This window comes from Rousettus aegyptiacus, unplaced genomic scaffold, assembly GCF_014176215.1.
Source record: "Rousettus aegyptiacus isolate mRouAeg1 unplaced genomic scaffold, mRouAeg1.p scaffold_m13_p_16, whole genome shotgun sequence".
In the NCBI taxonomy this organism is placed as follows: Eukaryota; Metazoa; Chordata; class Mammalia; order Chiroptera; family Pteropodidae; genus Rousettus; species Rousettus aegyptiacus.
The window spans coordinates 53,748,806-53,770,024 of NW_023416291.1; the positions used below are offsets into that span (position 1 = coordinate 53,748,806).

General features: G+C 65.2%; 4 protein-coding genes across 8 annotated transcripts; 2 read left to right on the forward strand and 2 right to left on the reverse strand.

The window, feature by feature from the left end:
- Nucleotides 1-1,449: 1,449 nt before the first annotated feature.
- JSRP1 (junctional sarcoplasmic reticulum protein 1) lies at nt 1,450-7,457 on the forward strand. Of its 5 annotated transcripts, XM_036234159.1 has the most exons (8): nt 2,913-2,927; nt 3,724-3,770; nt 4,779-4,878; nt 5,305-5,342; nt 5,512-5,641; nt 5,945-6,112; nt 6,728-6,819; nt 6,939-7,457. In XM_036234159.1, the coding sequence occupies exons 3-8, from the start codon at nt 4,824-4,826 to the stop codon at nt 7,386-7,388; spliced, it is 933 nt and encodes a 310-aa protein (XP_036090052.1). In that variant the 5' UTR covers nt 2,913-2,927; nt 3,724-3,770; nt 4,779-4,823; the 3' UTR covers nt 7,389-7,457. The 5 variants fall into 5 exon arrangements, with proteins under 5 accessions (XP_036090054.1, XP_036090053.1, XP_016018933.2 ...); XM_036234161.1 differs by lacking the exons at nt 5,512-5,641; nt 5,945-6,112 and adding an exon at nt 1,450-2,071 and having other exon boundaries at nt 2,814-2,927; XM_036234160.1 differs by having other exon boundaries at nt 2,166-3,770; nt 6,987-7,457.
- Nucleotides 7,458-7,665: 208 nt separating this feature from the next.
- Nucleotides 7,666-11,040, reverse strand: AMH (anti-Mullerian hormone). Its single transcript, XM_016163554.2, has 5 exons — nt 10,064-11,040; nt 9,259-9,401; nt 8,928-9,036; nt 8,673-8,844; nt 7,666-8,589 (listed from the first exon to the last, which is right to left on the reverse strand). Exons 1-5 carry the CDS (start codon nt 10,500-10,502, stop codon nt 7,728-7,730), a joined length of 1,725 nt encoding a protein of 574 aa, XP_016019040.2. The 5' UTR covers nt 10,503-11,040; the 3' UTR covers nt 7,666-7,727.
- A 125-nt stretch (nt 11,041-11,165) lies between these two features.
- On the reverse strand, nt 11,166-18,411 carry SF3A2 (splicing factor 3a subunit 2). Its single transcript, XM_016163555.2, has 9 exons — nt 18,265-18,411; nt 15,756-15,919; nt 14,518-14,589; nt 13,915-13,961; nt 13,363-13,472; nt 12,716-12,765; nt 12,500-12,640; nt 12,122-12,190; nt 11,166-12,017 (listed from the first exon to the last, which is right to left on the reverse strand). Exons 2-9 carry the CDS (start codon nt 15,879-15,881, stop codon nt 11,301-11,303), a joined length of 1,332 nt encoding a protein of 443 aa, XP_016019041.2. The 5' UTR covers nt 15,882-15,919; nt 18,265-18,411; the 3' UTR covers nt 11,166-11,300.
- An 85-nt stretch (nt 18,412-18,496) lies between these two features.
- Nucleotides 18,497-20,982, forward strand: PLEKHJ1 (pleckstrin homology domain containing J1). The gene is made up of 6 exons (XM_016163503.2): nt 18,497-18,964; nt 19,069-19,136; nt 19,217-19,283; nt 20,126-20,216; nt 20,306-20,369; nt 20,447-20,982. Exons 1-6 carry the CDS (start codon nt 18,733-18,735, stop codon nt 20,510-20,512), a joined length of 588 nt encoding a protein of 195 aa, XP_016018989.1. The 5' UTR covers nt 18,497-18,732; the 3' UTR covers nt 20,513-20,982.
- The last annotated feature ends 237 nt before the right edge of the window (nt 20,983-21,219 follow it).

Below are 21,219 nucleotides of genomic sequence, written 5' to 3' on the forward strand. Positions count from 1 at the left end.
CTACGGGTCACTGGGTCACACTGTGCTCACCCTCCATGAGTGAGGCCAGACAGTGACTCAGGTTACAACCCACCCCCAGCACAGTGGGCTCGAGACTGGCCTTGCAGCTCACGCGGAACTGGCCCAGTGGGCTGTCTTCGAGAACGTGCCTGCCGGGCCAGCATCAGGGAGATGGAACTTAGGCTGCACGCAGGCGTCAGTTTGGGGGAGCCAGCAGAAGCCTCAGGACGCGGCACTGGGTGGGGGAGGGGTCTAGCTTCAGTTAAAGGCCGTGCGCTGTTTCTGGCCGAAGTGCGCCTTAATTTGCAATGGCTGTGGGTGGAAGGGGGGAAAATATAGCCTTTTGGTGAAAACCAGTGGAGCAGCGTGCAGGAAAGCGGGGCAGCGGAGACATGGGGTGTGGGGGGGTGGGGGGGCACATCAGGGAAAGTTACCTCAGGGGACCAGGGTGTCTGAGGGCCCCCAGCTCTGGCAGGGAGGTGGGAGCCGTGTGTCTCCCTCATGGCGAGAGGGGGCTCTGGTTCGGAGTAGCGCTCCGCTAGCTGCCAGGTGGCGGGGGTGGCCGGGCTTCAGCACGGGGCTGTGGTATCCGCTCCGCTCCCCGCGTGCGGTGCTGGGTGTGCCGACCAAGGTGCCCGCTGCCCCCCAGGACCGCCGACACTGAAGCCAGGCCGGAGGCCCCCTCCCAGATGTCGCCCGGGGCCGAAAGGCTTGCTGGACCTCGGTCACGGTCACGGAGCGTACAGTGCCGGGTTGCGGAGGCAGAAGTGAAGCCCCACTCCACGTGAGGGCAGGTCACTCTCCTGGGGCGTCCTGGCCACTGTGGGGGGCTGAGCAGCACCCCGGCCCCACCCACTCCACGGCGGGAGCACCCCCAGTTGAGACAAACACAGATGTCACCGGACGCCACCCGGTGCCCTCCGAGTGTCACTTTTCTCCTTCCTGTAATTCGGGGGTCCCTACACATGCTGACCCGGCGGGAGAGGCCGCCCCACGCTCAGCAGGCCAAGGTGGGGAAAGGCTCAAGACCAGCACAGCGGCCCTAGGCCGCCTGCCCTGGGCGTGCCTGCTGGGGACCGAGAGAGAAATCGGACAAGGGAAGATGCCTTGCTGGGAGGCGGCTGGCTGCGCCCGGGAGGGCTTCCTGGAGGCAGTGAAAGCTGAGCTGCCGGGGAAAGGACAGTGGAGGGCGTGGGAAGGGCACTTCCAGGATGGAGGCTGGTGCCTGCTGAAATCACCATGGCCAGGTTAGGTGTCTGGACATGGGGATGGGTCGGGGAGGCCGAGGGTCTCACTGTATGATTTTTAAAAAAGGACTCGCAACGTGTAGTTGGCTGAATAATAGCCCCCAATGATATCTCACCCTTAATTTGTGGGACCTGTGGACATGTCACCTCACCATGTGGCAAAGGGGGTGCTGCAGATGGGACTGAGTCAAGGTCCCTGAGAGGGGACAACCCTGGGAACCCTGAGGCCCAGTGTTCTCACAGGGTCCTCATGAGAGGGCGGCGGGAGGCTCAGAGTCAGAGAAACCAGCGGACGAGGCTACGTCGCCGGCTGTGACTGTGATGAGGGGGCAGGAACCCCAAGCCAGGGACGCAGTGCCTCTGGAAGCTGGCAGAGGCCGGAGACAGTTCTCCCTGGAGCCTCAGGACGGCCCGGCCCTGCCCCTTCTGCATGTAGCCCACGAGGCCCGTGTGGGACCCCCGACCCCAGGACTGGGGATGAGAAGTGTGTCGTTTTAAGCCACTGAGTCATTGGCGACTTGTTCCAGCAGCCCCAGGAGACTCATGCATGGGCAATGGGAATATGTCACTGGATGGGTGACATTCGTTGTTGTGACAAAACCCATCCAATAGCACAGTCGAGACTTTACATTTCAGTTCATGAAATTACGCATAAACATGAAGCCACAGGCGGGCACTGACTGGCCTCGGGCACCTGGGGTGCCCGCCGAAGTCCTTCCATGGCTGCGGCTGACTTCAGAATGGAATTTGAAAGGCGAGAGGTGGGCGGACGCAGCCTGGACAGCGGACCCGGCCGGCTCCTTCCCGCGGCATTCAGGCGGCAGGTACGTGGGCCTTCGCTGTGAAACTCTCTCCCCTTCTCTGTACGTTTTGAAAGTTTGCGGAATGTAATGCTGGAAAGTTAAAAAAAAAAAAAAAAAATATCGAGCCTCTTACCACATTCATTGTCATTTTCAAGCCTGGCCACTTCTGCTAAGTTATTCTTGGGAACAAAAAGTCTTGAGCCAGCAGCAAGGAAAAAGAGAAGTCAACAAGGGCATGCGTCAAACAGCCCAGGGCAGAAGCAGCCCAGCAAGGGCTTCCAGCCCTGCCGTGAGGCCACAAATCCACGGGCACATCTGCTGGCGGGTGATAAAGTGCCAGTGGCCTTGTGACAGCTCCCCGAAGACTCACAGGCCCCAAGGATGTGAGGGCGTGGCCGGATAAACAGGGCTTATCTCACACCGGAGGCCGTTTTTTTGTTTTTTTTTGTTTTTTTAACCCAACTTATATATTTTTTATCTTTTATGCTTCTCAATAGACTTTTCAATACTTTGTGATAGTTCAAATGCTTTGGCGAAGGTTTCGTTACGGAAAAAAGGGAGGCGTGGCGGGCTGGGTCTGAGCGCTGCGGCCCTGCAATCCGCTTCCTGCCTCACCTCGCCCGCGCCTCTGGGGTCGCCAGGTTTCGTCTTCGTTGCGACAGCATTTCTGTTGCCGGATGGAAGAGTGACGGGTGCTCTTGGAGGACACTAAGTGGATGTGGGTGTATCCTCGCCAGATCTTTTCTCTGTGTATGTCTTTTAGCATCTGTGGTCAGACTCCGTGTGCGTGTGAATAGCCAGACACACAGTGCCCCACGGCGTGCGCCTCCCTCCACATGACAAGTCCAGAACAAGCACGTCCCCAGACAGGAAGTGGGTGAGCGGGTGTCCGGGGCTGGGAGACGCGGGGCTTGGGAGCCACCGCTAAGGGGGTCGGGGCTTCCTTTGGGGCGATGGAGTGTTTCGGAGTCGGCGGGCGATGGCGGCACAGCCGTGTGAATGCGCTAGACACGAGTGAATCGCGCACTTTAAAAGAGTGGATTGTACGGTGTGTAAAATATATCTCGACACAGAGGTTTTTTTTCTCATTGATGAAATGATGTCCTGTGTCGCCGGGTGGGGCTCAGCGGCTGCATGTTTGAGGATCGACTAAATGAAAGAGCGCGTGCGTGCCCGGGTGGCGGGCGCCAAAATGGCCTGCGGTCACCGAGCGCTCGCTTCATAGTCATCCGCTCACGTCGAGCTCCCCGCCCCTCTGGGAGACAGTGACCCCACTTTCCGGACCAGGAAAGCGAGGCTTCTCGGCAGGCGCCTCGCCCGGCCCTGGCAGAGCCCGTGTTCCCCACGGCGGCCTCTTCTCCACGGAGCCCTCCCCGGGGCCCCTGGCCGCCTCCACGGGAGAAGGCAAAGGGGCCACTTTCCGTGCTGCCGCCACCCCTGGGCCCCTTGTTTCCGAGGCTCAGGGACGGGAACCAATGCTCCCAGGCTCACTGTGGCCAACCTGACAGCGGCTCTGCTCACGTGGGGGCGGTCGCCCCTCTGCCAATGCCTGGTCCTGCTGGCAAGGGGCGGGGGATGCCCCAGCTGTGCCCGGCCCACCTCCCCTCCCACTCCAGCCACTGAGTTGATTGGCCCACCCCGCTGCCTCTGGCCACCTGCTGCTGTCTGTCCAGGGGCCACCGTCCATCCCGTCCGCCAGGCCCAGCAAGGCGGCTGTGGAGTAAGTGGGGCAGGGGGAGGCCTGGGCATGGGTTGGGGGTCCCTGGGGTCTGGGGAGGGCATGTCTGAGGTCGCTGGGGGCCCCTGACTCCCGTGGCTGACCCCACACGCCTAGGGGTGGGCACCCCTGCCCCTTGGGCCTCACCCTCACTGCCCTGCTCCAGCCCCGGAGAAGGGTCGGCTTTCTGCCCATGGTTGGGACATGCTAACGCTGGCAGCCAGAGGCACTGGGGACCCCCCAAAAGCAGGGCTTTGGGAAGCCAACAGGCTCGGGTTTGACCTCAGGCTCTGTGACCTCTGGCCAATGCCTTCGTTCCTGGCCTCGGTTTCGTCCTCTGCCCTGTGGGGACAAGAGGCAGTGAGAGGGGACAGGGACCCGGTGCCGGGACTGCGAGGCCCGCAGGAGCCCCTCCCCCGCCTGCTGCCTGTGGTGGCTGGGTGCGGCTGGTCCTGGCTGTGGGGGCTCCCGCTCCTGGGCTGAGGGGTTCGTGGGGGGACCAAGTGCCAGCAGCCTCAAGGGAGGATGGTCCACAGAAGGACCCCAGGAGGGCAAAGGCCTGGGAGGGGCTGGGCCGCACGCCGGCCTGTCCCTCGGGCCCTGGGCACTGGATAAAAATAGGCCCTGGTCTCTGAGAACATGAGCTGAGCCGGGCCCGCATTCTGGTCTGGGCTCCCTGCACGTCTCTGTGTGACTTGGCGGTGAGGGTGGGGAGGTCCCGGGCCCTTTCTGGGCCACAGCAGTCTCCACTTTGTGCTCAGGAATGCTGGGGCCCCCGAGGGGCTGGGCGATGGGGACAGGTCCCAAGGCAGGCCTGGGGGGGTCAGGGAGGGTGCCCGCGCCATGCCCCATGGGAGTCGGAATCCGCCGAGTGAAGGAGCTCCACGCAGAGGGCCATTTCAGGGCTGAGGGAGGCAGGGCCGGCTAACTCATGCCCACAGAGCCCCCCAGGTCAGGCCCAGGCCCACAGCGGGAGCTCGGTAAGTGCAAGACGCCTCTTCCCCACTCTAGCCCCGCAGCAGCCCGAGTCTGGACCCAGGCTTCTCAGACATCTCCATGACAACCAGGGCCCTGGAGGAGCTGGATGGAGGCCTGGGCAGCTGCCAAGCGGGTGAGGACCCCCTGCATGGGCTGAGCCCTGCCCAGCCTGGCCCCGGGAGGACAGGACTCGAGGTGCCCACAGGGGTGCTGGCAGGAGGCAGCCCTCGCCCCCAGCCTTCTCGTCGGGCCAGGTGGTCACCTCCGACACCAGGGCTTGAACTCCTACGTTGGCTTAAACTGCTGCCCGCCTGAGGCTCACAGGTGCCCCAGGGGTCAGTAAGGAGCCCAAAAAACAGAGGAGCTGGGCCCCACGGGCTGGAGTTTGATCCCAGCCCTCCTCCCCCACCCCAGGGAAGTGCTGGGAGCCTTCGGGCAAAGCTGCCTCCGAGCCCGCCTGCTTTCCAAGCTATACCGTAGGGGCAGCCACCAGCCGCCCTCAGCAGAGCCTGGTGGAGGGTGGTTCTGACCTTGAGTCTCCCTCTTTTCCAACCAACAGTGACACCCAGGCTGGCCGACTCCAGCAGCTGGCCCCACGTGAGTAGCCGCGTCCCTCAGGTTTTAGCCTGGGGCGCCCCTGGAGTCGGGGACATGCGGCCGAGGGGGTGGGTTTCCACAGCCTGTGGGAAGGGCTTGGGCTCCCTCAAGGCAGAGGCGGGAAAGAAACACCTGGGACGTCTGGCCACCCCTCCCCCCTTCCCGCCAGAGTCCTCAGGAGCTGGAAGCTGAGGGCGGCCCTGCAGGCGGAGGGGATGGCAGGCCCAAGAAGACAGAGAAGGGGCCTGCGGCCAGGGTGGCCCCCGGACCCAGCAAGGAGAGGGTGAAGGCAGGAGCAGGTGGGTGCGCAGGAGGCGGGCGTGGGGGGCAGGTCCTGAGGTGGGAGCTTGGATCTGGGAGTGAGGGGACAGAATGTGACGTGGCTGAGCGGTGTCCGGGTGTCACAGGTGGTTACTAAAAGGGCCGGGTGCCTCTGCCGATTCATGATTCAGCTAGTTAATTACCTCCTAGAATATTCTGCACATCCCACTGAAGCTGAGTTCCCCAGCCCGGGGGCCACACAGCCAGGCTGGGCTGAGATGAGTTTAGGGTGCAGGGCCGCCCCTAGGTGCCGCCCTCAGCCTCTGCGCTTGCTCCCGCAGCCCCCCGGAGCCCCGCGCGCAAGAAGGCTCAGGCTGCGCCCCCGCAGCCGCCGCCGCCGCCGCCCGCCCTAAGCGAGGAGCTGCCCTGGGGGGACCTGTCACTCAACAAGTGTCTGGTGCTCGCCTCGCTGGTGGCGCTGCTGGGCTCAGCTTTCCAGCTGTGCCGCGGTGAGCCTGGGCGCCGGCCAGGGACGGACACGCCCCCTGCGCCAGCACGTGCCCTGTGCGGGGTCCTTCCTCCTCCCCCCTTTGCATCTCTTGTTTGGGGACCGACCGACCGTGCGCGTCCAAGGTGCTGCCCAGGCCCCTCCCTCCGAAGCGGGCTTTGCCTCCCCCGCCCCCCGCCCCCCGCCCCCAGTTCCGGGTTCGGACCTCGGTGCGCCTCCCTCCGCGGACCCTGCATGGACGGCCACCCCCCACAGACCCTCCTCGTTCAGCGTGGGCCGCCCGCGTCCCCCACGGGGCGGTGTGCAGGCACCTCCCTGGCGTGCGAGGGCGCTCCTGCAGCCCGCAGAGAAACAGGACCTGTCCTTTGGCAAATGGAATCGGGGAGGTGTGGAGGACAGGGGTCGCCCCCAACAGCAACAGCGGAGACCGGGAACCCCTTCCGAGGGCCAGGGGGAGCGGCAGGGGGCGGATCTAGCCCAGTTTCTGGGTACCCAGTGGGGTCTGGCTGGTCCCCTTGTCCTCAGGCTGAAGGAGTTGTAGTGGGGAGGCCTGGGATGACAGCGTGGTCGGCCCCTCGCTGCGGGCTGACTGGCGTCCCCTCTGGTCCCCTCCCAGATGCTGTTGCTGGCGAGGCAGGTGCCCCTGCACCTGTCCCTGAGCCATGGGCCCCACCTAGTTCATCCCCCCAAAAGCCAGCACCGCACTTGGTAAGCGCTTCCTTCCAGGACACTGGGCGGTGGGCGCGGGGCCCTCGTTCAGGGCAAAGGGCCCAGGTGGGCAGGGAAGGTCTATGCTGACCCCGCCACCCCCACTGTCTCTCGTGCAGTCGAAGCCCGTGGCCCGGGCACCCCCATCGGTGCCCCCTGCGCCCCAGGTGGAGGCAGAGGAGAGGCCCGAGGTGCCCGCGGCGGCTGCGTGGAAGGACGAAGGGGAGTCTGGGGAGGCCGCCGAGGAGCAGCGCGCACCCCTGGCCCACGGAGGGCCCAAGGAGAGGCCGCGGAAAGAGAGTCCGCGGAAGGAGAAGTCCCGAAAGGAGGAGAGACCGCGGAGGGCGGAGAAACCGCGGAGGGCGGAGAAGCCGGGGGCTGCCAGGGAGCCCCCGGGAGCCCGCCCCCGGCGCTGGGAGGCCCGCGAAGGGGGCCGCCGGCCCTGGGTGCAGGAGTCCCGAGACCCTGAGCACAGGAAAAGGCAGGCCTGGGCCTCTTTGCGGCGCCCCAGCGAGGAAGACCGGCCTCCGGGCCGCCAGAAGCACCGCGCCGGCAAGGGGCGGGACTGAGCCGCGCCAGGGGCTCGCGCTGGAGCCCCAGGCCTTCCCGGCGGGCCCCGGGTCCAGCCAAATAAAGAGAGTGCTGCGGCCCTCGCATCGCCGGCTCCTTTGCGCCTCGACCCGGAACCGGCCCGGGGCCTGAATGACGGGCGTGGGAGCTCCAGACGCGGCTGGGGTGGCGGAGGGCGGGAGGCAGCGGGTGCCGCCGGCGATGACCGGGCCCCGCCGCCAGGGGAGCCGGCGGAAGGAGGCCCCTGCCTGCCCCCAACACGCGCGGACACACCCAGCGGGGGGCTTGTGGTCTTTATTAGGGTCCGAATAAATATGGGCAGGGGCGCCGCTCGCGGGTCACCGGCAGCCGCACTCGGTGGCCACCATGTTGGGCACGTGGTGCGCGCTGATGCGCTCCTCCGACAGACTGATGAGCAGCTTGCCCGCGTAGGCCGTGGGCACGCAGCAGGGCGGGCGCGCCAGGGCGACCCCGCGGGCCTGCATCTTGAGCAGCAGCACCACGTGGTTGCCATAGCGCGGGTTGCGGTCGGACTGCGGCCAGCCGCACTCGCCCTGGCAGTTGTTGGCCTGGTACGACTCCGGGATGAGCACCGAGCGCTCGGCGCGCAGATCAACGCTCAGCTCGTGCAGCGTGCAGGGCCCATCGGCGGCCCCCGCGCTGCGCTGCGCCCGCGCCGGCCCGCTCCGCTCCCGCCCGCGCCACTCAGCGCGCAGGCCCTGCAGTGCCTTTAGCAGCAGCAGCGCGCGGAGCGGGCCGCCGGGGCCGCCCGCGTCCCCGGGGTCTCCCGGGCACAGCTCAAGCAGGCGCTCCAGCAGCGGCGGGGCGGCGGGCGGTAGCCCTGGGAGGCCACGCAGCTCGGCGGCAGCGGCCTGCAGCTCAGCTGCTACCCGGCGCGCCAGGCCCACGGCCCACGGCACGGACACGGGGCCCTGCGGCGGCGCGGGGTCCTCCACGGTGGCCCCGGCGGGCGGCAGTAACAGCAGCAGTGGCTGCTCGCCCTCCAGCACGCGCTCCAGCGCCGCGGGGTCCGAAAGGTTGACCAGGCCCTGCGGGAAGCCGGCTAACGCGTCGGGGTCCAGGGCCAGGCGTGCAGGCGAGGCCCTGGCGGCGGCGCCCCGCAGTGCGCGCACCAGGCGCGTGAGCGTCTCCAGGAAGGGGTCGGCGCTGGGTCGCGGTTCCTCCGGCTCCGGGATCGGCCTGGAAGGCGAGGGGGTTCGGGTGTGGGTGTGAGGCTGCACCATCCCCACCTCCCCGCGCCCCCGGGCCAAGCCAGCACGCACTTGGGCGACGGGAAGGGCAGCGTGTCCAGCCGGCCGTGCGCGGGCATGGGTATGGGCCTGGGCGCGGGCCTGGGCGTGGGCAGCAGGAGCAGGGCCGGGGTCATCCGCGTGAAGCAGCGGGGGTCCGGGCCGAACAGCAGCGCCTGCAGCTGGACGATGCTTAAGGGGGCCCCTGGGAGACGCGGTGGGGCTGGCTCAGGGGCGGGGCCGGGGCAGCTGCCCGCCCGCCCCCTCTCACTCTCCCCTGGGGCCTACCATCTCCGCGGTGTCTTAGGGTTAGGGCCAGCCCGGGGCCGCGCCAGGCCCCTGCCGCGTGCTCCACTGTCAGCGCCAGGTAGCGGGTGTCCCCGGTGGGGCAGAGACTCTGAGGAGATGGGCACTCAGCCTGGATGGGTGGGGGTGCCGGGTGCCCGCCCCACCCTGCCCGCTGCCCTTACCACCCTTCAGCTGGAGGTGGACCCCAGGAGCTGGAGGATGTCCACTCTGGATACCTGGCACCTTTCCCTTCCCTTTGAAACCCTTGCCCCTCCCCTGCCCTGGGCGTCAGCTCTTGGGGACCAGGCAATGCTCAGCTCTACCCCGGTACCTGGGCTCCCAGCAGCCCAGCCCCCATGACGGTGACCTCGGGGCCGGGCCCGGGGTACAGCACCAGCAGCGCCAGCTCCAGGGGGCTGATTTCTCCGGTTGGGGGCTCCTGGAACCTCAGCGAGGGTGTTGGTTCCCATGTCACTATTGCCAGGACAACGGGGAAGGGGTATACTTGAGCCACTGAGACCCCCCCTCACCCCGAGCCTGCCCTGCAGTCCTTCAGGGAGAGTCCCACCCCAACCGGGAGCCTTGGGGAACCAGCGGAAGAGACAGGCCACCTCTGGACACCAGGTGCAGGAACTTGCCAGGACATGGGTGGCCTGAGCGATTGGTGGGGCTGCCGCCTATCCTCCCTGAATCCTTGGAGTCTCTGGGTTTGGGGACCTCCTGGGGTCACCTGGTAAGCCCCTTCCCTGCAGTGGATGTGAGGCCAGTGGCCCTGTCCCCAGGGCTGCTGGTGTGTAGCAGAAGGGGCACCCTGCACTGGACGTCTAGGACGCTGGCTCCACCCAGCAACTCCTCCAGGATGGTGGGGGGAGGGGTACCTTCCTGGCAGTGTGGGGGGTGGCGGGAGCCAGCCTTCCTGCCTCCAGACCTGGTAAAGGTTAAGGGCACACACCTCCCGGGCCACAAACCCACAGCCCAGCCCAAGGGAGCAGGGCCATCAGCCACAACCTCCCCGGGAGGCCGGGGAGGGGCCTGGGGTCTTCCTCGGGAGAACAGTGGTCATCACATGACCCGAGTGGTGGCCGGGGACCAGAGCAGCATCCCCCGCCCAGCCTGGGCCATGGGCCCCCACGTACCTTCCTCCAGGTGCAGGACCACCAGCCGCCGCCCCCTGGGCTCCTCCAGCCACGCCTGGAGCCACTGCAGAGAGGGCAGGGCAGCATGCCCACTGCTGGGGGTGCAGACTCCAAAGGTGGCCAGGTCGCGGGGCCCCCAGAGAGCATGCCACACGGCCTCCAGGAAAGCCTGCTCATAGCTGCTCAGCGCCCCCACCACTCGCAGGGGGGCGCTGCTCCCATTGCCGCCGCCGCCCAGTGTCACCAGGCACAGGGGGTCCTGCAAGCTGCCTGGCAGCCGGACCCCTGGGGACAGCCAGTCCCAGTCTTGGTGAAAGATGAGACCCCCCGTGCCTACAGAGGGCTCCCTGGGCAAGGCCTCCTGCCCAGGGTTCCCGGCCCTCAGCAGGGCCCCCATGGCCCACAGCACCAGGGCCAGCCTAGAGCCTGCAGCCTGCATCCTGGGAGCTGCAAGGGGACGGGCGGCCCGGCTTATATGGGCGGGTGAGCCTGGGATGTCCGTGCTGGAGGACGGCCCGTCTTCCCTGGGAGGAGACGTGACCTTGGGGGCCAGTGTCTGTGCCCGCCTAGAGCCTGGGCCTCCTCAAAGCCCCTTGTGTTTCGACTGGCGCCTATCTCCTCCCCAGCAGCGATACAGAGTGTGGCCTGTGACCAGTCCATCCAACTGTCCTTGACGAGTTCTTCCCTCCGGAGAGGGGAGTGACCAGCTCAGACGGGCCAAACATCAACAGCCTTGCGGGCAGACCTGGAGGAGGGTGGCGTTCAGGCCAGCGGCTGTGTGGCCTGGCTGAGGGAGGGTCTCTAGTGGGCTGGGGCCCGTCTCCCGCCCATCCACTGGGGGCCCTCAGGGCCACAGGAACCGTATCTCGGACAGCAAGGGTCCCCTGCTGTCTGTCTCCTCCCACGGGATGGACACCAAGCCTGCTGTTGGCTGGCAGTTGTACCCGTTTGCAGATGTCAGGACACAGCTGGCGTATTAGGGTGCCCACCACTGTCCTGGTGGGCTACCGGGACGTGAAGCCTGACCCTGGGGCACCCTGGACGTGGTGGGGGGCTCCCCACGGCCCCCACCCATCCGCTCACACAGCAGTGCACCCAGGTGTCAGAAAAAGCTGTTTAATGAGACGGGGAACACAGCACGGGTCCGTACAAGACACCTCCGTGCACAACGCCGACTTCACCCCAAGGGAAGACACGGGAAACAAAACGCGGGCTCGCAGGGAGGGAGCGTGGACCCTCAGTTGGTGGGCGGAGGGGGTGGGATACTCCCAGGGCCGTCGGAGGGCAGCGGGGGCCTTAGCATTGGGGGCATGGGAGCTGGGGGGTGGACCCCGGGATTGGAGGGGTGAACTCCGGGAGGCTGGGGGTGGACCCCAGGAGCTGCAGGATGAACCCCAGGAGGAGGGGGGTGAACACCAGGAGGCTGGGGGTGAATCCCTGGGGCAGCAGGGTGCACCCCAGGAGCTGCTGGGTGCACTCCTGGCGCCTGGGGGTGAACTGCCGGAGCTGGGGGGTGCACCCCTGGGGCCTGGGGGTGCACTCCTGCAGATGGGGGAGGGTGGACACCCGGGGCTGCAGGGTGGACACCTGGGGCTGGAGGGTGGACCCCGGGAGCAGGGGGATGGACCCCAGACGTTGGTGGGTGGACCACTGGGGCTGGGGGGTGGACCCCGGGAGCCGGAGGGTGGACCCCAGACGTTGGTGGATGGACCCCAGGAGCTGGGGGCGGCAGCTGGGGAGGGCCCGGGGGCCCTGAGGGTGCAGGCCCACTGGGTGGCATGGGGGGCAGAGGCAGGCCTCCCGGTGGGGGTGGAGGCAAAGACTCGGGCAGCGGTGGCCGGGGGGGCAAACCATTCATCAGTGGGGGAGGTGGGCGCTTCACCCCAGGAGGCCCAGCCGGGAGGCTTGGCGGGGCTGGTGGCTTCTCCATCTTGAAGTGGAACTGCAGGAAGAACTGGAAAGACAGGGGAAGAGCTGAGTGGGCCCTCGGGTGGGGGACAGGACGGCCAGGGCAGGCGCTGCGAGGTCCCGGAACTGCCCAGACCTGCGGCGGCCTACCTGCTTGGTCTCTCGGTTCCAGTGAGTCCAGAACTTGCCCTCGGCCTTGTCAATCTCCCGGCTTGGCACCTGTGCAGGGGTGAGGTGGAGACGGGCCTTAGACCCGGGGGCTACCCTGTGGCCTCGGAGCAGGCCCTTGCGAGGGGGCGACAGGCGCGGCCTTCGGTGGCGCCCTGCTGCCTGGCCGCCCCACCACCCAGGAGGGTCAAGGCTCACGCCACTTTTTTGCCACTGTCTATTCAGACACAAGACCCCACAGGCGGGGGGCTCCGCTCCTGTGGGGCGCCACCTCGTGACGCCCTCTCCCACCCCGGGAGAGGCACGCCCGGCGTGGGCCGGGCCAAGGGACAGGGACAAGGACAGGGACCAGCGCCCTACCTTGAAGGCGATGGTCTCGTAGGGCTCGGCGGCCATGAGCAGGTACTGCCAGCGCCGGTCCGGGGGCTCGATCCTCTGCTCGTAGGCCGACATGAAGCGGTGGCGTGGCATGATGCCCTCGGCGATCTCCGGGTAGTCGATCTGCGGGGACATGGCCCAGTGGCAGTGCCGCTCTCAGGCGCTCCCCCTCGGGACCGGCCTCGGGGCTCAGCTCACCTGGAAGAGGAGGCTCTGCTGGCCCATCTCTGTGTCCCTCTGCTTGGTCACTGCAACACAAGAGGGTCTCAGGTCCAGACTGGCCTGTCGTTCCCCTCCCCCCGGCAAGGCTAAGGACCCACTAGTGAAAGGAGGGACACTGAGAAGTCCCCTGGCTGGGGGCACCGCCCAGGCCGGAGAGGGCTCTGTGCTGCAGGGGCCACATGCCAGAGACCCCACCCGCGGCCACGCACAGGACCCCCCACCTCTGGTCAGGTTCTGGTTTTCGTTCTGGTTAGGTTCAAGGAACGCAGAGCCCCCTCTCTGCCACCGGCCCCCAAGAGGTTTCCTCGCGGACCCTCGTTGCCCTAGTCCGCTCGCTCAGGCCGAGGAGCCTGGACATAGGCCGGGCACAGGCCGGGGACACGCCAGGCCAGCCCCCTCCCGCTTGCTTGTCTTCGCCAGGAGTGTGGACGGCTACGAGCTCCCACGACAGCCTGGCAGGCGCAAAGGGGACGCCATGCTCGCCACGGCCATGGCTGGGGAGGTTCCAACTGGGCAGGTGGGGACCAGGCGGGCAGCCAGTGAAGGCCAGAGCAGAGTCTGTGGCAAAGACGGGTGGGGTCGTGGGGAAGGGCCAGCTGCAGGCCGACCCGCCCCAGACTCACCTTTGTAGCCTGGGCGGCCGATCTTCACAAACTTCTTCACCTCCACCTTGACCTTCTCTGGCGCCGGTTGGGCGGGGGCCTCCTTGGCCTCCTTGGCGGCTCGCCGGGCCCTGCAGGACGGACGGACAGGGTGCCGCATCCCCTCCACGCGTGTGCGCGCACACGCCCGCCAAGGGCACAGGACTAGGAGCCAGGAGCCACCCGCCCCCACGGCAATCTTGTAGCGCCCTTTAAGTGAGAAGTCGGGGCGGGGGGGGGGCGCCGAGAGGGGGCCCCACGTTTGGATGGAAGTGGCGATGGGACAGGTCTGGGCCGGGCATCCTTAGCTTCTCACCACGCGCCCCGCCACGGCTCACTGGGGGCCTTCTGAGAAGCCTGCACCTACCCGCCCATGCCGGGCTGGGCTCGACACCCTGACCGCAGGCCCCGCTGGCCCCGGGCCACCTCTGCGCCATCGTCCGGCATGGCTCAGAGACGGCGGGGCGGGGAGGGGGTGCAGCTCCTGAGCCCGGGTGCGAGCCTGGGAGATGGGTGTGAGGCCGTCGTACTCACAAGTTAGTCTGGTGCTTTTTCCCCTGGGTGTGTGCGAGGTAGCTCCCCTGGGGGAAAAAGGGACGTGGTTCAGGAGCGGGGCCAGGCCTGGGCTCCCTGTGCCTGCTGGCGGCAGGCCCCAATGTCCACGGCGCAGCAGAGCGAGCGGACGCGCAAGGCCGCTCAGGGCGCACTGCGCGTGGCCGCCAGCGAATCCGAAACAGCAAGCGTCAGCAGCAGGGGAAGTTGGGCGGGGCCGGCTCGTCACACCACGTACAGGGAGCCACAGAGCTCGACGTCACGCCCCGGAGCAGAACGCTGCAGGGAGCGCCCAGGGCTCGCAGACGTGCGGCACCGTGGTGCTGAAGGAAGATGGGAGTGGCAAGTCCAAAGCAGTGGTGGCCTCGTCTGGAGTGACCAGTCTCTCATAGAGAGACACATTCGAGAGCACGGTCAGGCGTGGGCGCCGGCCCCAGTCTGTGGCCTTCGGCCTCGGCCGCGTTCTGCATGCGCGTCAGGTGAATGGGCACCGAGGACAGGGAGGGAGCCTCCGGCTGGGGCTGGGGAGGGCACAGGAGGGGACGGGGAGGGGACGCGAGGAGCAGGAGCGGCGCTGAGGCCCACCTCGTTGTTGTGCAGCGTCAGGCACAGCTTGCATTCGTATGAGCCCAGGTGGTTCTTCATGAAGTAGGGGTCCTGGGGAGGGAGACACAGCCCTTCAGACGGCGGGAGGTGGCGCCCCGCAGCCCCCTCCAGCCCCGCCCGGCACGGGGAGTGGCCGCTGGTCTCCTCTGGAACTGGGGACTGGGAGCAGACTGGGGCCGGCTGGGCAGGGGGCTGCAACACTGTGGGGCCACCACGGGTCCCGCGCAAACGGAGTCCGATTGGCAGGGCCAGGGACCGACTGTGCACCTGCAGCAAGCTACCGGGCAGGACAGGGTCAACGCTGTGGCCCCGGCCCCACGTCTGTGGCAGTTTTGGGTCTAGGAGGAGACGGAGCCCCTACAGCATGGCTGTTTACGTGTCCCCTGGGCCGGGGACACCCTGCCAGCCTCCCAAGTGCTGCGGCACGAACCAAACAAGCATGCGAGGTAAGGGAAGGTCCTGGAGACCCATGTTCTTGCGAGTCCCGCGGGCAGGACAGGCGACTGTCCGGAAACCGAGGCAGTGGGGTACACGCTGCCGACAGCGGGGGAAGCAGACCAGCAAGGTTCAAACCCTAACTCGACGCGCCAGTGGCCACGTCGCCTTCGGCAACGACAACCCCTCCCTCCGCACGACTGTTTCATCCAGAAAAGGGGACAGTAACAGAGCCGACCCCATGAGCGAGGCCTGTGAGGAGCTCTGGGGGTGCCTGGCGCATACCTCGGGGAGCTCAAAGTCTAAGGGGAACTACACGCTGACCACCATGCTCCAACCCGGTGGGGCAACCCTGCCCCAGGGGATGCTGGGTGACATCTGGGGACATGTGTGGTCGTCAGGACTAGGAGAGCTCCTGGCACTGAGCGGGTAGGAATGAGGATGCTGTGTGACACCCCGCCGGGCCCAGAGGACGACCGGCCCGTGCCAGCAGTGCCCGAGGGAGACCTGGTCTGCCGACGGCTGTGTGGCAAAGGAAAACGCTGCCCTTTGCTGCCCACTGCCCACGGCCGGAGGGGGCTCCCGACTGGTTCTCCTGCCTCTGGTTCAGTGAACGAAGAAAACTGATCCCCACACAGTGAAAACCCCTTCACCGTGGGCCGCTAATGGCGGTGGAGGGCAGTGGGGACCCGCCGCTCCAGGCCAAGTCCCCTTGTTCAGACAAGGCGCCCGAGGCCTGGAGATGGCGGCGACTGCAGCCCAGTGGCGGCAGGGTGGCCCACCTTGTTGATGTCGATGGTCTCCAGGGCCAGCTGCCGCAGGCGCTCCCTGCGGTCCCGGTTGCTCTCGGAGGAGGAGGCCACGCCCCCGCTGCCGGTCTTGCCCCCGGGGCGATGCTGGAAGTCCATGGTGAGGGCCTGGGGGCTTTATCAGACTGGAGAGAAACCTGCGGAGCCCCGGGCAGAGGCAGTGAGTCTGTAGAACCTGGGGCCTCCCCAGGTCCGGTGGGGGGTGCCCGCTGCAGAGCAGCAGGGAGACCCCGCCCGCCCCACTTCATCCCCCATCCCCATCGCAAGTCTAACCCCCACCCAACCAGTCTTGTCTCCAAAGGACCAGGAAGAGCCCAGTCCATTCCCAAATGGCCAGAATAAGTCCTTAAGTCACAGGTGGCCAGCTGAGGTTAGACAATCACACACCGAGAGAACCTGATGTCTCTAGGAAATCCAGACCCCTACAGAGACTGAACCCTAACCGCTCCGCAGTTACAGGAAGGCCGCAGCCCACTGCAGCACAGCCACCCCGAATGAAAGGAGAGCTCACACCTCAGGAGGAAGGTCCCCGGCTCAGGTCCCTTGTCTCCTGGGCCTCTGGGCTGAGACAAGTGCAGCGAGCCCGTGGGTGGGGGCCGGGAAGGAAAGAGGATCCCAGCGAAGCAGTCCACCGACCTGCTGCAGGCAGTCTGCCCCGCCCCACCCCACGTGTGTCCAAAGGCAGGTGGCCCAGCCTTCAGGAGACTTTTCTGGGGAAAAGTATTCTTAGACACTGACAATGGGGGTCTCCCACACCCCAAAGAAAATGCCAGCTGTTTTCCAGGCCCACTGAGACCGATGGATAAGCACGGCCATCATACACGGAGCTGGCAAATTCACCTAATGGACCCGAAGAATCACAAAGCGGCTAAAAAAAAAAAAAAAAAAAAAAAAAAAAAAAAAAAAAAAAAAACCCTGCTGAAAATCTCAACAGATGATGACAACACCCTTCTTAATTATTACAACGTCGCTGTCCCCTGAAACCAAAATAGGACGCCAAGGCCCAATTAAAACCAGAACGAACTCTTGGAAAGCAGAGACTGGTGGAGTCAAACAAAAAAAACTGAATACAAGGGCCTGAGTATAAGAGTCAAAGAAATCTCTCATGGAGGAGAAAAGAAAAAATAGAAAAGAGAGCAAAAACCTGGGCGAAATTCTAGAACAGAAAGAAACGCTGGAGACCGTTATCAAAGAAATAAACATTGAAGAACTAAAAGAAAATGCCCCAGGGCTGAAAGGACTGAATTCTTCAGATAGAAATGAAAAGACTCTTAATAAATGGGTCTGGGGACTTCACCCATCAAACCACCCATGTCCAAGAGACAGAGAGAAGGTCAGAGGCAAAGGTCGGAGTGCAGACTGGGGACAGGCCTCTGAGCATGGCACAGAGCAGGTCACGCTGGAGGGGAGCATCATGTCCAAGGGGCAACGCGCCCACAGCTCTCAATGTGATTTCAGCCCAGAATTTTAATTTTTATACGCAAACTGTGAAGGTCAATAAAAGCCATTTTAGGTACCCAAGGGTTTGAAATCAATCGAGTTCCTCAAAAGCTTCCTGGAGATGTGCAGATAAAGACAGGAAGAGGAGAGGGTCAGGCTGGATGGAAACAAGCCAGGCCTGGGGTGTGAAGACAAAGGTCCAGGACAAGGACTTCTCTGCGAGCTGAGCGACCACAACGAAGAGGAGCAGGGACAGACCAGTCAGGGAGAGAGACATTTTCACCAAGGAAGTTAAAAAAAAAAAAAAAAAATCGGTTCGTTTAAACCTGTGGGGAAATGCCATCTATCCCCATGTGAGCGACTGGGCTTTGAGGCAAAAACAAAAACAAAACAAAACAAAAGCAGGCTAATAAAAAAACAAAAAAATGAATAAATGAATCAGCTTTTTAGGGAAAAAAGAGAACAGGACAGGAAAAGCAGACAAGTGAACAAGTTACACTCGCCTTAGAGCGATCAATATTTTAAGTCTCAGAAAACGGAACGAACGATTTGACTAAAGTCCCTATGGTGTGCACACACCCGAGTACGGAAGGTGAGTGAGAAGAAGACCTAATCAGTCACGGTAGGGAGTCAGCAGGTAACTTAGGGGCTTCGTGGGCGACATGGGGCCGCCAGGCTCTGGTGGCCTTCGGCGCGGTGCTCGGAACCTGTGATCGCCGTCAGCCCCATTCCGGCTACAGGCACTGAGGCTCAGAGGGGCCGAGCGGCTCCCGGACCACAGAGCCAGTCAATTAACGGACGCGAATTAGCGCTCAGAGGGTTTCTCGGTTACATGAAAGGGGCCATGTGAGCCAAGATCCCGATAGGACTCCCAGGGGTCTTTGGAGAGTCGCGAGCGAGGGGGAGGAGCCGGCGACACGGAGGCCCGCTACTTCCCCGGGAAGGGACGACGCGGTGGCCCGCCTCAGGCGCTCCTCGCCCACGTCCGCTCCCTTCCAGCGAAGCTTGGCCCCAGGGCGGCCGCTCTCGCCCCGTTCCTCACCTGCACCCGAAGCCGCAGTCCGGGAGCCTTTTCAGCCGCCACGACTTCGTCCTGCGCACGCGCGGCGCGGGCTTAGCGAGTACTTCCGGGGGCAAACGGGACAGGGCCGCCCATGCGCGCATGCCCAGCTTCCCCAGCGGCGCAAGCGAAAGGCTGCGGAGGCGCGAGAAGGGGGCGGGGCTGAGAGTGCAAGCCGGAAGCCAAGGTGCGCATGCCCACTAGGCTCTCCGCGCCCTCCGTGGGTCTAACCCGCGCGAGGTGGCCCTTGCGGGAAGCAACTGACTCCCCCACCCTCTGCCTGTTCGTGTCCGTCTCAGTAAATGGCACCACCAGTCCCGGGTCCAGCTTAATGCATGGTGAACATATGACGACAATCCGTCTTGCCCGCTATCCCGTGCGCCCCGTGAAGGTTCCACCCCGTCCCTGCAACCCCCGGGACGGCAGCGCCCCTCGCCGGCGATTGCTAGAATGGGCAACCCCGGGGGACGCGCAGGCGCAGTAGCTCCAGAAGAGCTTCCGGGAAGGCGCCGTGGGACTTATTTGGCGCTGCGGGACGACAGCCGGGAGGGCCGGGCCCGTACTCCTAGTTCTGGGTACTACGGCGCCATGCGCTACAACGAGAAGGAGCTGCAGGCGCTCTCCCGGCAGCCGGCCGAACTGGCGGCCGAGCTGGGCATGCGGGCCCCAAAGAAGGGCAGCGGTGAGCGGGCCGGGGGCCGGGAGCCGGGGGCTGGGGGCCGGGGCGAGCGGGCGGGCCGGGGTGGGCGGCCGCCGAGCCTGCGAGAGCCCGCCCTGTGTCCGCAGTGGTGAAGCGGCGGCTGGTGAAGCTGGTGGTCAATTTTCTCTTCTACTTCCGGACGGACGAGGCTGAGGTAGGGCGGCGGGGAGGCGGGTCCCGGGCTGGGGTCTGGGATGCCCGGGTGGCGCGCCCATCCGCCTCGTCTGCCCCCAGCCCGTCGGAGCCCTGCTGCTGGAGCATTGCAGAGTCACCCAGGAAGAGCCCACCAGCTTCTCCATTAGTGAGTGCGGGGGGTGACCCCCCAGCTCCGCTCCTCCGCTCCCCAGGAACAAAGTCCGCGGTCCCGGGTGGGGCTCCTCCCTTTTGGGGCAGGCTGTGCGCTCCGTCCCAGGCACGCCCTAGGCGTCCCCCGCCCCCAATGCCACCAGAACTTCTTCTCCTGTTGGGGATCCCTGCTTTCTGGGTGTTCCCCACTGTCATTTCACCCGTTCTGAGTGGCTTGGTGCCAGCGACGCTGGAGGATTTTCTTGGGTCGCCTGGAGAAGGTCGGATTTGCAGGGAAAGCAAGAGCTTTGACTAGTGTCTTGGGGTGGCGGTAACGTGGTACCACAGACTGGCGGGCTCCAACATCGGGAGTTTCTCTCTGCCAATGCCGGAGGGCAGAAGTTTGAGATCGGGGTGCCGGGACTGGTTCTTTCTGAGGGAGGGTCTGTCCTAGGCTCTCCCAGTTTTGGAGGCCGTCGGCAACCTTTGGCGGTCCTCGGCTTGTAGAAGCGTCACCTCACCTCAGCCTCCACCGCCTCGCGGCCTTTTCCTGATGTGTCTGTGTTCCACATTTCCCGTTTTATGAGAACACCATTCTTGTGGCAATGGGAGTCCACCCTGCTCTGGTGTGACCTAATATAACATCACCTGTGGCGACCTTATATACAAGTGGGGGCCCTGTTCACAGGCAGCAGGAGTGGGCCTGGATCGTCCCCGTTGGGGGACACAATTAAACCCACCGCCAGTGAGGAAGCAGTGAGCCTGGGCTGGTACTGGAGGGGACAGTTGTGGACCGTGGCCTGTGGCCAGCAGGGGTGGTGGGAGTGAGCCAGGACAGATGGGCCCCTCCCTTGGCAGGCTTCGTCGAGGACCCGGAGAGGAAGTACCACTTTGAATGCTGCAGTGAGGAGCAATGTCAGCAGTGGATGGGAGCTCTGCGTGGAGCCAGGTGAGGCGTGGGCTGGCTCGGGGAGGCCTGGGGGGACCAGGGCGGGAGCAGGGCCGCCCCAAGCACCGGCCTCTTCTCTCTCCCCCCAGCTATGAGTTCATGCGCAGGAGCCTCATCTTTTACAGAAACGAGATTCAGAAGATGACCGGCAAGGTGGGTGAAGGATGCGGGGTGTGAGGTGGGGGGCTCCTGGGCTGGGGGTCACACTGCAGCCCTTCCACCCCCCACAGGACCCCCTGGAGCAGTTTGGCATATCGGAAGAAGCCCGGTTCCAGCTGAGTGGCCTGAAGGCGTGAGTCCAGGATCTGGCTCCTCAGCTTTATCCCTGGGGCTGCAGAGAGCCCCGCCCTCTCCAGCCCGGGGTTGAGCCCCAGACTCGAGCCAGGATCTGCGGAGTGAGCTGTTCTGGCTTAGAGACTTCAAAAGCCTGAGGTTGCTGAGGCTGGGCGAGCACACTGCCTTGAGACCCACCAGACTGGGGTGGCACCTCTCAGTGCCACATGCTGCTGCCAGGGGACAAGCGTCTACCCCCAGGCGCGGTGCCCGGTCCCGCAGGCACGTCTAACAGGGCAGCTCTTCTGCCCGGTGCAGGCTGGACGTGCGGAGCTAGACGCTGCTGTGAAAGGAACAGGCCGCACCCCCGGCCACTGTGAACTCTGCTGCCGAGGGCTGGGTCAGCTGGCGCCTCTGGGCAGAGCTGGGCCCGTTCGCCCCCGGCTGGTGGGCTCATTCTGTTCAAATAAAGGTACCTCTTTTTCACACGGGACGGGGTGCAGTGAAAGCACAATGGGATGTGTGTCCTCCACAGGCTGCTTGGAGCTGGCTCTGCAGAGGAGTGAGGCTCCCGGGGGACAGGCTCAGGCACCTGGGAGGAAGGGGCTGGGCTGTCCAAATAGTGGGGAAACCCGGGACCCAGAGCCTGGCGAGGCAAGGAGGCCGGGAACCCGGCCATGGGGCCTCTGAGGCTCGCAGGTACGAGAGAGGGCAAAAGAGGTGTGCTGGG

Excerpts from the sequence above, each read along its gene's own strand:
- SF3A2 (XM_016163555.2), bottom strand. The coding sequence starts at position 15,881 with ATGGACTTCCAGCATCGCCCCGGGGGCAAGACCGGCAGCGGGGGCGTG. Across the intron at positions 13,962-14,517 it reads TGACGCTGCACAACAACGAG|GGGAGCTACCTCGCACACAC; the intron begins GTGGGCCTCAGC and ends TTTTTCCCCCAG. Across the intron at positions 12,018-12,121 it reads GGAACCGAGAGACCAAGCAG|TTCTTCCTGCAGTTCCACTT; the intron begins GTAGGCCGCCGC and ends CTGTCTTTCCAG.
- JSRP1 (XM_036234159.1), top strand. The coding sequence starts at position 4,824 with ATGACAACCAGGGCCCTGGAGGAGCTGGATGGAGGCCTGGGCAGCTGC. Across the intron at positions 5,343-5,511 it reads ACTCCAGCAGCTGGCCCCAC|AGTCCTCAGGAGCTGGAAGC; the intron begins GTGAGTAGCCGC and ends CCTTCCCGCCAG. Across the intron at positions 6,820-6,938 it reads AAAAGCCAGCACCGCACTTG|TCGAAGCCCGTGGCCCGGGC; the intron begins GTAAGCGCTTCC and ends TCTCTCGTGCAG.
- AMH (XM_016163554.2), bottom strand. The coding sequence starts at position 10,502 with ATGCAGGCTGCAGGCTCTAGGCTGGCCCTGGTGCTGTGGGCCATGGGG. Across the intron at positions 9,402-10,063 it reads GGTCCTGCACCTGGAGGAAG|TGACATGGGAACCAACACCC; the intron begins GTACGTGGGGGC and ends TCCTGGCAATAG. Across the intron at positions 8,590-8,672 it reads CTGCCCTTCCCGTCGCCCAA|GCCGATCCCGGAGCCGGAGG; the intron begins GTGCGTGCTGGC and ends CTCGCCTTCCAG.
- PLEKHJ1 (XM_016163503.2), top strand. The coding sequence starts at position 18,733 with ATGGGCAACCCCGGGGGACGCGCAGGCGCAGTAGCTCCAGAAGAGCTT. Across the intron at positions 19,137-19,216 it reads TCCGGACGGACGAGGCTGAG|CCCGTCGGAGCCCTGCTGCT; the intron begins GTAGGGCGGCGG and ends GTCTGCCCCCAG. Across the intron at positions 20,217-20,305 it reads GGAGCTCTGCGTGGAGCCAG|CTATGAGTTCATGCGCAGGA; the intron begins GTGAGGCGTGGG and ends CTCTCCCCCCAG.